The 14081-nt window shown below is 36.6% G+C and overlaps 1 protein-coding gene across 1 annotated transcript in view; it reads right to left on the reverse strand.

Moving 5' to 3' along the window:
* Positions 1 to 7835: 7835 nt before the first annotated feature.
* LOC139708176 (dynactin subunit 1-like) overlaps positions 7836 to 14081 on the reverse strand; it is a 56494-nt gene continuing 50248 nt past the window's right edge. The window contains 7 exon segments of the mRNA XM_071620150.1: positions 7836 to 7916; positions 8183 to 8278; positions 9732 to 9881; positions 11025 to 11210; positions 12067 to 12138; positions 12825 to 12898; positions 13358 to 13539. Coding sequence (XP_071476251.1) covers positions 7836 to 7916; positions 8183 to 8278; positions 9732 to 9881; positions 11025 to 11210; positions 12067 to 12138; positions 12825 to 12898; positions 13358 to 13539 — 841 coding nt within the window.

Raw genomic sequence — 14081 nt, forward strand, 5'->3', positions numbered from 1 at the left:
GCACCAGTAGAGTGTTGACCATGAAAACAGTATTTTTGGATTAAACCTTGTTTCGTTTGTATTCTGACTGGTTGGACTTGTTTTCTGGATCATTTTGAGTAGTAAATGTGACAAAAGCACATATTCTTGCAACTTATTCAATGTTAAGAATTATGTTTTGTGGTTATTGCTACGCTATATCAGCAGAGCTGTGTCAAAATTAGTGCTCACTTGGTTTTCTTGCCTCACCCTAACTTCTCTTGTTGTTAGTATTACATGATGTTTTCTTTCACATGATTGTAAGAAGAAAAAAAAGAAAGAACTTAAGCCTTGAATTTTGGAATTTTCATCAAAAAACAAACAGTCGTGCAGCTTTAGATAAGTGATGTTGTAATGTCGACTGTGTGAAAAAAAGAAGAAGAGAAGAATGGTACACTTTTGTGAACCTGATAGCATTCACTCAGTAAAACACCATTTCTTTCTCTTGGTCACAGCGTAACTTCCTTTTCTCAATTCTCTGCAAAGTGTGAACAATCTGCAGCAAATACGACTAAAATGTACTTGCCCCATTGATAGGTTATACCTCTATGTACATTGTACTTCAAATGTTTTCAGTATTCAAATTCAAACAGTGACTACTTTGTGCAGGTTGTACTTTGTTTGCACTCCTTTTTATTCACAACTTTTGTTACTGTGCTATGAGCTTTTTATAAGCAAGTACTATAGTGTCCGTTGAATCTTTAGAAAGTTTTACAGTCTGAAAATTTGAAGACAAAAACAAAACCAAACTGTTACTGCCAGTTCTAAATTTTGCCAAATGACAGCTTTTATCGTACAGTGCAGTAAGCGTCAAAACGTTACGTGTTGTTATGTATGTCCGCATACACTTTACATTCATGTTCTCTTTGTGTTAGTGACTGGACATATGTGTGGATAGGTGCTCTTTTCGTTTGCCAAGATTTGATTTGCCTTTGTAAATAACCTTACCATGTCATTCTGTGTATCACTTTTAAAGAGTATAATAGAGAGAAAAATGACAATTTTTTTGTGTATGTGATGTGTATAGTATAGGATGTGTGAGCACCTATTATAAAGGAGAAAATTGTCATCATACTATGTCAATACTTTTTTTTTGTACACCAGGGTATCTTCTTTGGTGCCACAAAAAACAACAACAAAATGTGCAGTGCATAAGCGTCAAATGTACATAATACAAACAGTAGAATTAGATCAATTGCATGTTTGTTGTGATGTCTATAGACCTTTGAAGAATGTGGTGTGGAGATATGCCAAATAGCCTTTCTTTCCCTTACTGAGAGTATCTACATTTTGTAGTATTATTATTATTGACATTATTATTATTATTATTATTATTATTATTATTATTATTATTATTATTATTATTATTATTATTACCATTACCATTATTATTATCATTATTTTTATTATTTTCATCATAATAATCATCATCATCATCGCCATCATTATTACTATCTTGATTGTATTTTTCTCCAACGTAATTCATGTTACAATTGTATTGTCTGATTGTAATTTTTGTTTAATTGAGGAATTACTCACAATCTTATTCCAGCTTTGCTTGGAAAATGTGATGCACTATCCCGCAGCACAGATAAAGACATTATACATATTGACTATCTTTTCAAACACACTATCCTTTGGAGCACCGTGGCCTAGTGGATTAGGTTTTAGACTCTAGGCAGGATATCACAGGTACAAATCCTGTACGGCCCAAAGATAGTAACTCACTTGCATCCCTCTCGTGACCCAGGTCTATGAGTGAAGGGGTGCCTTGCAACACCGGGATAATTTTAGAGTAGGTGCCTACCCCTGTGCAAAATGCAAACTGGAGCAGCGTAGTTTGTCTAGTGTTAAAAATCCATTAAAAAAAAACTTCTGATCTCCATATACTTGTTTAGTTTTCTGAAAAAGGGTCTTCATAAGCATCTGCAATGTCTTCTGTCAAATGTCTTCAACAATTTTAGAAAAGAAACTCCATTATTTGAAGAAAAAAAATATGTCTTTTTTTTTTACATCAGTTTTATTTCATCCAGTTGTCTATACTTCTATACTTGACATCACTCAGGTTTTGATTTGTTTGGTTGTGAATATATGTAAAGCTTGTGTTTTCGTTTTTATACACTCATTTCAATTGAGACATCAAACCTTTTTGTACCAGTCATAGTAGTCTTTTCAGTTTTGTATTCTTGGTATGCAAATTGTAATACTTTATTGAAAGAGTAGAGCAAAAAGTGATGATTTTCCCAGTCTCCAGATATGCCGTTGTAGTCTGAGTAAATTGCATTAGGTAGCGGATGTGAACTCGGTAGCATATGGCCATTTTTACTGCCACAGTGGGCTAGGGTTATGCCTAGTACAGGTAGTAGTTAGCATTCAAAAATCCCTCCCATAGTCCGCTAAAATGTTATAATATCTGAAGATGTCCTATGAGATGTTCTAATAATGGTGTGTGGTCAGATTTCTGCTCAAACAATCATCAGATTATAAAGATGAGCAGAAACATAAAAATGGAAAATAAAATGAAAATGCTCATTTACTTTCTAATCATTGTCTATAAGTAAGAGGGTTTTCCAATAGCCTTAAGGAGACTTCCAGATGATTTTCAGACTTGCAATTAAACATCTGTAAATTGTGGTTATACTGGGTACAGAGATTTAGACTTTATAGTGATTGGAATGAGGAATAAGAATGTTTTCAAAATTGTTAATAAGTCAAAACGAACAAGGATGATGACATAGCAGCTTTACATACATAAGAATGCATGATTGGGTGCTTTAAGGAAGCAGAGCAAAAGAAGAAAGCATACATGAATTTTGACCGGGAGATTGGTCTGTATCTAGTCGTCGGGGATATATTTCACGGACATTGCGTCTGGCTTCACGGAATCCCGCCCTGTATGGAGGAGAGCTGTAAAAGTATTTAAAAAAAAAATGATAAAAGATTCCTCCGGACAGACTGATTTTTCTGTCTAGCATGAATTCTACACAGGCAGACTTGAGCAAGTGGTATTGTGATGGAATTGCATTGCTACATGATTGGAATATGTGCCTCCTATATCATAACCTTGTTCAGTGTATATTGTTTTTGGTTTTTAGAGTATTGGTTTATGTGCTAAAGGACCACAATGAATTCCACAGATCTATCCATGGCACTATCTATTTACTACATGACATTAAGTTATATTAATCATCTGGAATGTCCCTTAAAAATGTCAAGAGTATGAAATAGGTGCAAGTGTTGAATAAGATATGCCTTTGGAACTTTAAAAGGAACTGAACAAAATTTGTTGATGTGGATTCTAGGGAATTATGTCTTTATGTCTTACTTGGACTCATGAAAAGACGATCTGTCAAGCAGCAAAATGTTTTCCATTCTAGGGTAATTCAAAGACTTCTTTTGACCTATTCCATTTCCAAAAGGATCATGTGTTGTATTCAATGAAGAGTTTTCAGTACTTTCTGCAGTATTTTAGATGTTTATCTTTTTTCTTTTCCTGAACAAGTTTTTTTGTATTTATACTTGTCGACGGCGAATCATGTACTGTGATCAGAATGTCACAATTTTCCTAGATTTGGTACAATTTATTTGTCCGTAGCATTTGTATCATTGAAAAGGTCTACGAGTGATAATATGTAATAGTGGACTAGATCTGTATCAATCATAGGAAAGAGCAAAATACATTGTAATACAAATGGTTGCATTACCCTGCGTAGCTTAGGGTTATCGCGTGAATTGTATGCATGTACAGAAAACTTTTAGACTAGTTTGGCTGAAAATTCAAGCGAACAAAGATGTTGCAGAGGTGCATGTATTTCGTGACTTCTGTTCTTGTAGAGAGAATCAATAACTTCGTTGTACAAAGTGTTCCATGTGTAAATATTGTCATTTGTAAATAAACAGGAAAACAAAAAACACAAACACCGGAGATACAAAGATTAAGAGACCAATCAGTGTTTTGTTTGTCGTTTTATTTTACTTTTTTGTCATCTCTTAATACCTATTACGCACATTCCTCAGTGTTTGTTTGTTTGTTTGTTTGTGTGTGTGTGTGTGTGTGTGAGTCGTTGGTGTGTTTAATGCGAGAAGGGATTATATAGTGTCAATATTTCACCTGCTATTCAGTAGTGTGCATCTTTTCCAGGAGTTTCAAACCTCTATACATGTACCTCCAACGACAGGTTGCCAACTTAGCAGGCAATGTGAAACAGGCATTCAGTTTTTGATAGCACCACATGTGGCACATGAATTGAACCAGAGGGCCCTACTACACCCTTAAAGGCCCCCCTGGAATCTAATTCTGGTCCCATGTCCATGATGACTTCTGTTGATATAAATAGACTTTCACATCACAAATATAGAAATTGTTTGATTGAAATATATGCATCAAATGTCTTTAATCATTTTTCTGCACACGCTAAAGCTCCACCCCTCAAAAATGTTTCTTGCCTCTTGTTATGTCGTCAACAGTAAAGTCAGCTGAAATAAAGAAGAATACATGCAGTACCTATATATGGTATGTATCTTGACAGAACCATGGTGTGCCAGCTCACAATAGTGAGACAGGTTTCATACAATATACTTCCACACCTTTTCTTGCCACACTTTCAATCCTGGAAAATTTTCTAGATAGCAATGACTATCATAAATGAGAGGTTCTTCTATGGGACATGTCTTTCTATTGTGAGATTGTACATTAGCAAGAGAAGGTACATAACATCATCCATTGCGATGTTTATTTCACCCGACTTTACTGTTGATGACATTACAAAAGCAAGAGGGTTGTTATTGTAGGGGCAGAGCATTAGTGGGTGCGGAGAAAATCCAAAATTAAATCATACAAAATCGGCAATACATATTTTGATCAAAAAATTATCAATTTTGTGATTTGTAGACTTATTCATGTCAGCGAAAGTGAACATGTACCAAACGTCAGGAGACCTTTAAAACAAATGTGGTTTCCTTCATTTTATCACAAACATTTCAGAAACAATGCAAGTACACAGTGTGCATTAGACTTTATAGCACTGACTGTGGGCAGTCCACGCTTTAATGCAGTTCGTGAGATGGGGTAAACAATGCGATTGCTAGGGCCACATGACTACAGGTACTGTATTTTAAGTTACACTGCCTAATCTCCATTACAGCTGCGACTCAACAGGACATAATCTTATAAATAGCATGACATCACCAGTTATAAACCACATGATATATTCCTGGAAGGAGTGGGTTGTTAAATACATCTAGACTTGTACTGCAATGTGAATTGCCTTAATATTAAGGGGCAAAACTACATGTACTGTCATGACACTGTTACATTTTTATGTAATACTCACACACCTAACAACCAAACTTGCGCTGTAATCAACATGATCAGAATATTTCCCTCTTAAAGAGAGATAAAGTTAGACCCATTCTGCAAATAACAGGATGTACTGTGAAAAGATGAAAGTTGAACTGGTAGCTGGCATTACAGATTTGAACATCTGCCATGTGTCTTAACAAAACATACTTGTATTTAAACACCATAATCCCATATGATAAATTTCTTTTGTGGCAAGACGTGTAAGGTAAATGTACGGTGTATTTCATATCTCTTGTGCCTCAACAACACGTATTGATAGATATTTTTGTCATGCACAACTGAAACTTCAAAACCAAGACATTAAATCATACCTTTGGTAACTTTTCAGGCATATTAGCAAAGATGTCTCGAACTGAACAGGCTGTAAATACCCATAGGGGTTTTATTTTTTTACTTCCTCAAAATACAGAAAGCGTTATCTGGTCAGCTTTTCTAAACGACTGCAGTGATTGATTTACACAAATCACCAAGTTTATAGTGAAACTGCCTTCTTTGTAGAGTGAAGAAAAAAGATCAAACACTAAGCAAGTTGTACTTTTCTAGTGATAATGTTTAAGCATTTGTCTCTAAATCTTCTCTACTTAAACAACATTGCCTCATTTACTTACAATTTCTGTCACAAGTTCACACAGAAGTCTCTTTTAACACCAATTCATCTCTTATCACATAAACCTGTTGTAAATTGTGCAGCTATAAAGTGACTATTCTAAAGCATGCAGATCCTTTATATCAGCTCTTATATTACCACTTTGAACAGCAATGTTTTAGACACAGATAATAATATCTGAGAGGTACATAAAGAGGGCAACAATAAAATTTCTACTTTTTTGAATAAACATATCTTTTCAGTAGCAGGTTTACGCACAGGCAAGTACAGGTAACGGACACTTAAATACCTATTTCATGAAAGATTGCCTAAAATGCTGAAATTTGTTTTATCTATCACAATGATTTCAGCCTACAGGTGACCAAGAAGTTGTGATGCTTACACCATGATATTTCACAGGGCAAAGTCAACTTTGTAGGAGATACGAAACTGTTCTAATCAACTTAATAAATTCTAATCAACAGAATTGTGTTGGTGCTATTTCTTGTTACTTGGAACTTACATTCTAGAGAACAGAACTTTGTTGGTGTTGTTTTTGTTGTAGATACTTGGAACTTACATTCTAATCAACAGAACCGTGTTGTGTTGTTTGTTGTAACTTGGAACTTAACATTCCAATCAACAGAACTGTATTGTGTTGTTGTTGTTGTTGTTGTTGTTGTTGTTTCTTGTAACTTGGATGTGGATACTGTACATCCCACATATTGCATTAGTTTCATGTTTTGCAAATTGAGTGAGACTTATTTAAGACAGATTCATGAGTGGTGGCACTCATGATCACACGATGATGGAATGAGATAGAAATATCATCACTTTTCACAAAAAACCTAAGCATTTTCCCCCCTTGAAGAGGATAATATACAACTCATTTCTGGTATTGGAGCATTTTTTTTTAATTTCATTTATTTTTTTTGGTGGGGGGGGGGGGGGGGGAGTTGTTAATTTCATGAATATACCTTGACCTCAGAGACTCCAACCCAAAGCACCTTCTGATCTGGAGATTCTCCCCCCGAAACCCCTAGCAAACGGGAGACCTCAAGTTGATATGTGCGAAGCGCGAAGTTCCTAGGGTTCTAGATGTTCTAAGGCTTATTTTTTCAACATACGATAGCAATTAAAGTAAGAAATCCTTTCCACCGGGAGACACAGAGCCAGGGCGGGAGAAATCAAATCTCAAGCGGGAGAACGGGAGATCTTGCGAAAATGGGCTTTCGGCGGGAGATCTCCCGTCAAAAACGGGAGAGTTGGAGTCTCTGTGACCTGTAAAATTTGTGGTAACAGATATACCATGTAATATATCTTGTATACGGTCTGTTTTCCTCTCTTTTCTAGGTCTTTTTTTTTCAACCATAAATTGTAGGACAACACTGCACTGACACTAAATTGCACAGAAGGGGTACGTCGTCTCCATTTTGACAGAAAACACTAAACAAACATGATATCAACAGTCACTACCAGTGTAGGATTCCTCATGCTTTTATAGTGTTAAATGTATATGAACCCGAGCATTGTATGATTAGGTGATCTTCTCAGACATACATTGTACGTGGGAACAGTGTGAGAGTGACTCTGTGGGAAACTTCTGTACCAACAGTTTACACCTTAACACAATACATTTACACTGAAAAGGTTTAACAATTCAGTTTAAATACTCATCTTACACTGTACTTTACACTAAACATGCACTCATATTTATGCTTTCACGGGCACATAGCATTATGATATTATTATGCATTACTGTTTTACATTGTGACTATATTAATCATGCACACAAGATAATCCTAAGATTTTTACGTGGCTACAACTCTGGCATACAGCTGCCGTAATTGCGACGGTTGGAGACATATGTCATAGGATGCTGCTGTTGCCCGGCAACCAGCGGAATGTAGACCCGTCCCAGGCTGGAGCTTCCACTTTCTCCTGTTGGACCTAGAAGAGGATATTAATAAAAACATTTGCTATTCAAGACATGAAGACATGAAGATGAGATCAAAGCCGCACTCTGTAATTAGATTTATTGTTTTTTTTTAATCGATAAGTTTTATGGTGCACTTCAACATTCTGGGCTGTTCACTGTATTATCCTGCAACCTCTCACGTTTATCCACCCATGGCAAGAATTTACTTTGTCTATTAAACAAACGTGTCATACACATCGCAAACACCGACTGTAAAGATAGAACAGTTTCCAAATACCTTGGAGAACTCTGTAGAGGTGAACTGGCTGAAAGCAGACGACACCTTGGCCCCTGGTCTCTGAGATGATGTCAGATTCTGTACCTCTCGTCGCAACTACCACACACAAACATAAAAAACAAACAAAGAAACCATAGACTTGAATTATCAGTAGATCAGATAAATGGACTATTTGTCCTAGTGACATGAGCACTTGGCGCACAGTCGTACTAGTAGCATCATACAATATGGTCGAACAAAAATGCAGATTAGAATTATAACAACAGACTGGATCAAATAGAAAAACTAGCAAACTTTTACACTGGTAGTGTGTTGGAATATGGTATTTGAAGTATTAATTCAGGACATGAATGAAATTATTACACAATACATATCCAGTAACTGTTGCAAAATCCTTTCTCCATTAATGTTGATTTCAAAAGAAAAAAAAGATCCATAACAGATACGAAATATGCAGCAAACCCAAAAAATTGCTGTCATTATATTTTATCAATTCTTCCAAAAAAAAAAAGAAGTTGAACAGCAGCATACAGGTGCTCAGTCGCATCACAAGCTAACCTCTACCAGAGAAGATGTCAGTATGTGTATCTATATGGCCAAGTATTCCAATGCAAGGAGTCTCATTTGAAGAATGAATTGTATACACTACTATATTTTGTGATTCTTGATTTTTCCCGATTCAGGACTACCCGACAATTTCATGAGTGATTAAATTAGCAAAGTACAGTAATGAACAGAGGAATGTATGCATGCACATTGCAATCATGTGGAGATCAGGGTTAATATATTCATGTGTAGTTAAAGGGATGGTAAAGTATTGGTGAAGACGTCCTTACAAAGTCCTTACAAATATTCAAATCAGCAAGTTGACAATGTCATGCTCTCACAATTTCTTATTCATTTCATATACAGAAATGATAATAATCTCATATTTCAGCTGTACAAATACAAAACTTGTCTTAAAACAACCCACAATAAAAACGAGCAAATGTTATCTTTGATATATCTTGGTATGGGACAGCTTCTACTAGTATCAGCTAAAAATGAATAATTTTTCTGAATTTCACATACATTGTATAACAACTATAAAAAATCGTGAGGGTATGACATCATCAAGTCACTCATTTGAATATTCATATGGACTGGTCAAGAAATGTTTTCCGAAAAAATTTGAAATTTCAAAACGTCATATCTTCCTTATATATCTTATCCGATTTTAGTCATTTTTGTATCATTCTGTAGGGAATATTTTCTCTTTCTTTAGAAAGTTTTTTTATTTTTGGGGTGGATTTCCTATTGAAGAGTTCATCTTTTCTCACCTTGTAAAAGAATTCAAATATGAGTTTCTGTTATATTGTAATGATATCTCTAAAAAAGAAGTATTCAAGAAATCGATGATAAAATCCGTTATACACAGAATTTTCATTTGATGTAAGTTGAACTATGACTACAATTGTCTTATGCTTGTATTGACTTATGCATGATTCTGAATAATTGATTTGAATAAAGTCCCTCAAATTGAGGACAAAAAAAAAAAATCTTTTCTCACCTGAGCCAAGTTGTTGGTCACGTCCCTAATTTGGCAGCTCCTGTCAACCAGCTGATGCTGGGGTGTGGCCTTGTCCAGGGCGGGCACGACACCAGGTTTGCGGTGGCTGATATCCACCACACGAGGGCAGGCTACCAGATGGTGCAATTCCTGCTCAAATCAAAAATGCATTTTTTTTTTTAAATAAAAAAAATACTCATAAAACATAAAACGTAATCTAGAAACAAATTGCTCATTCCACTACATACTGACATATATACTTAACATTTGTTTGCGATGGTTGAAATCCACCACACAAAGGCAGGCTACCAAATGGTGCAATTGCAACTAGAATCACAAATGAATCCATGAAACATACAAGATTCAATTGAGAAACAACCTACTGATACTACTTCATACTGACATACTGATAATAGGGATGATTTTGCTTTTAACTGCAAGCAACGGCTGTGAAATTGCTTACAGTATCAACACTTTGACTGGAGAAGATATTAAAGTGTACCAATACCCTGGAAATCAAATTTGTGTACAGCTAGAATACACCAAAAAAAGCCATAATTTACCTGTGATAGCCCCTGAAAGTATACATATTTTGATAAATCAGATCATATCTCTATAACAATATGGCACTTGTGCTCCGAGTGTTCAAGTTCTGCTCCGTGAGCGCCAGTTCTGATGTGTGCGAGTTCTAGCTCTGCACGCATACCTATGTTTTTTACGAACAATATCGAGATTCATGTCAATTGGTTAGCGAAGTATCAATCAAAGTGCATGTGCGCATTGCACATCGCTATTGTTCAAGATATATTTGGAAAAATCAATAGTGTCTATTTCAAGTTGTTTTTGTTTTTGCATACTCTTTAAAATTTACATTTAAACCCCACTAAATAAAAATCGGAGTGACAAAAAATTCTAATATTTTGCATAGGGTCTGTCTCAAGTACATTCTACAAATATGGCAAACATAATACTCAGGATATTGGTACACTATAAAGCAAATCAACTCTTTGACTCTCATATATGAATGACAACATTGACAAGGGAAGAGAGAGAAAGGAGTGGCTGAATCTATGTATGGCTGATCACATGACTCTTTATGATTGATGGAAGATATATCTAAAAGTAAATGTAAATGATCGCACTTTTATTCACACAAAACAACACTAAATTAAACTGAATGGGAGTTCCTGCACTTCAAGTCATCTTGATGGTGTGAATTACAAGAATGGTGTGTTAACTGCATGTCGTTATCGTAGTGAACATAGTCCCACCTATGCATATCACTGGACTCACCTGCGACAGTTTCCGCATGTTCCTGGTCAGGTGCGCCACCTCCTTGTGGGGCAGCTTGCCGGTGTCCGGCTGCTGGTCAGCCTGCTGACCGCTCTCCCCCGCCTCCAGCGCGATGAAGCCCGTAGGACTGGCCAAACCCACTGGCTTGTTGGGCACCGTCAGAGGTGGCAGCTCGTCCATGATGGCCTGAGAGCAAATGAGAGTGAAAGCTCCAAAGTTCATGCTAACTCCAATCTTTGCATTTCTCTTGATTCTAATTACATTTCATAAGGAATACACCTTGGCCTACTTTCGGTCGTATTCCTCTCATGCTGAAAGGCACAATGCTATACCAACGTTGCACACTGGCACTGGTCCGACGGTCCCTGACCAGTGAAAATCACTGTCAGACCAGTAACTTTTTCAGGAATGGACCAGTAAAAAACTGTAAGTAAGAAACTGGGTACTTACTGGTCCAGGAGACAGGTCGGACCAGTAGAAAAAATAGGTTAGTGTGCAGCCCTTGGAGCAAGCTCTAATAGAACTTTGCATTTCTCAATCACTCATCACGTACCAGTACTTTCAATGGTTGCTCAAAACCTCATCACTAACATCCCAGGATTCAGTCTGGAATAAAGAGCTTGCAATGACACAATTCTTTATTTCTACAAACTCAAAGAATTGCCATAACTGTCTGTACACTGTATGTATTGCATACATTACTGAATATCAAAATCCACGCATATTTCCAATGTCAAGCGGGTGTTATCTAGCATCATCTCAAAATCTCCCCTGAAATTACTGACAAAATGACTGTATTGTTTTTGCTTTTCCTGTTGGTTGCCTGTTTAATATCATTATGAAATCTTCAAGTTACCTAAAAAAAAAGTATTGCACTCTCTGTGCATATATTCTAGTCAGGAATATAATACTCTGATTAGATCATAATATAAATTTTGGCTTTATTGAACTTTTTTTTTTTTTCAATGAATCCTACATTTTCTTTCTCAACTCAAGAAACATCATGAATCATCTCTACAGGTCAGGCATTCTGTAATCTCACCTTCATCTTCTGAGCCTTCAGTCGGCTGTTTTCTGTCTTGACGTGACGGAGGGCGTGGCGGAGTGTATCCAGCTGTAAAGGGGAGAACAAGCGGAACTGAGACATTAAATGAACACACCATACTATTTCTGAGTTTTGCCAGGACATCAGGACACATAATTTTTCACTGTCACCTGATATCATTTCTTCCCTCCCTCAACAAAACATTAACACGAGGGAAACAAAGTGTGAATACAATATTTATGCAGTTGCTAGGTACAATTAAAGATTTCATCAAATGATGGCAAAGCTGCCTCAGAAATAAGAAATATAAGGAGAAGAGCAAAACATAAAAGGATATGACAACATAAAAGATCAAAAATATATATTAATATACTTTTAAGGGAAAAAAATTAGTTTGCAGAAAGTAGGTAAATTCCTTGTTTATCATGATTTTTTTTTTTAAATACTAACTGCTAACATTGCATGGTATGATCATGTTATTTCTGATTAAGTATAGATTTTTCTCTCTGACCTAGAAATAGTAAAGCCTAGTAGAGTGCAAGACATTAATAGACTCATGGACATTAATAGACCCGGACATCTTTATCATATAAGGTATACACAATGATTGCTACACTGGCCTTTGCAGATCAGATAGAGGTCAGCTCTGTGAATCACTTTGTTTGGCATTGCTAAGTTATCCTTCTCAGTGGATTGTTCTGTAGATATTTTTCCTCTGCCTTTTGTCCCTCCAAAAATTCTGTCAAAAATCTCACCTGCTGCAGCAACATGGGAGAGTCCTTGACCATGACTGCTCCTCCAACACCTCCAGTGGGACTGGTTGGGGATCCTACATATCAGAAGAGGGATGGGGGGGGGGGGGGGGGGAAGAGAAATATTTACTTCATAGGTCTACTCAAAACTGAAATGGAATTTTGAAAAAAAATGGGAAAAAGTATAAACTACATGGCATTTAAAAGAAAAGTGTTATTTAATATCAGTGAAAAAAAAAAGATCTTGATGGGTTTAATTCTGATGACAGTAAACTAAGAAAGAAACTGTCCAAATCATGACAGTGGTTTCAACACAGCTTGACTTGTCATCCTGCTATTAACACACTGCTGTCAAATTAAACAGTCTCGAGAACAGTAGCCGAATACTGAAATACTCAATGTCGAAAACTGGAATGTTAAAGTATCGTCATCACACCGTATGATTGTCAACTGGGGGTACAAGAGGCATTGATGCAGAATGATGCCTATGCAGCGAACGCTCTTCTGCTTTCTAAAGTGACAATAGTGACGCTTGCACGAACCGTGGCCGGAGGCTCCAGCGACGACAGCGGCGATGCCCGAGGGGGCCGACGTGCGGGTGACGCTCTCGAAGAGCGTCTTCTTGGAGATCTGGGTCAGCCGCTGCTTCAGCTCGCTCTTCTCCTGCTCCAGGGAATCGATGTCAACCTGCATGTGGTCCAGGGTGGCCTCAAACTCCCTGGATACCGGCAGAAAGGGGGGAAAGGGGGAGGGGGATCGGGTTGATGAGGACAAGTGTGAATGGAGAATTACGGGGAATGGGGGTTAATGGGTCAAAAAATACTCTGTAAGATGTTAATTCTCTTATATTTAGTTTTATTTAAATTTACTTATTTTTTTTTAAGGAGCCAATACTCCAAACAACCAAAAGATGAAGACAATTATGATCTCTCAGGATATTTTAGGTGGTGATAGCAATTATATGAATGTAGAGAATATGAAAACATGTTTGGTAACAGACAAGGAGGTAGATGGATAATGCTGGCTTTCATGACGGAAATATATCATATACACTCACTAGACTTTTGTTTGAAATCATGGAGCTCTACATGCAGGAACTGCATCACTTCAAACAATACAGCCTTAAATGGTTGTTAAAATACTTATTGAAATTCACTAAACATATATGAATTCTTAGTAGCAACATTCAAAGACAAATGTTTTCAAGTCATACTAAATAATTCCACATTCACCTACATGTGGTGTCACACACGTAAAATT

This window comes from Diadema antillarum, unplaced genomic scaffold (assembly GCF_040938485.1).
Source record: "Diadema antillarum isolate AM-2024a unplaced genomic scaffold, OU_Dant_1.0 seq00001316_RagTag, whole genome shotgun sequence".
NCBI lineage: Eukaryota > Metazoa > Echinodermata > Echinoidea > Diadematoida > Diadematidae > Diadema > Diadema antillarum.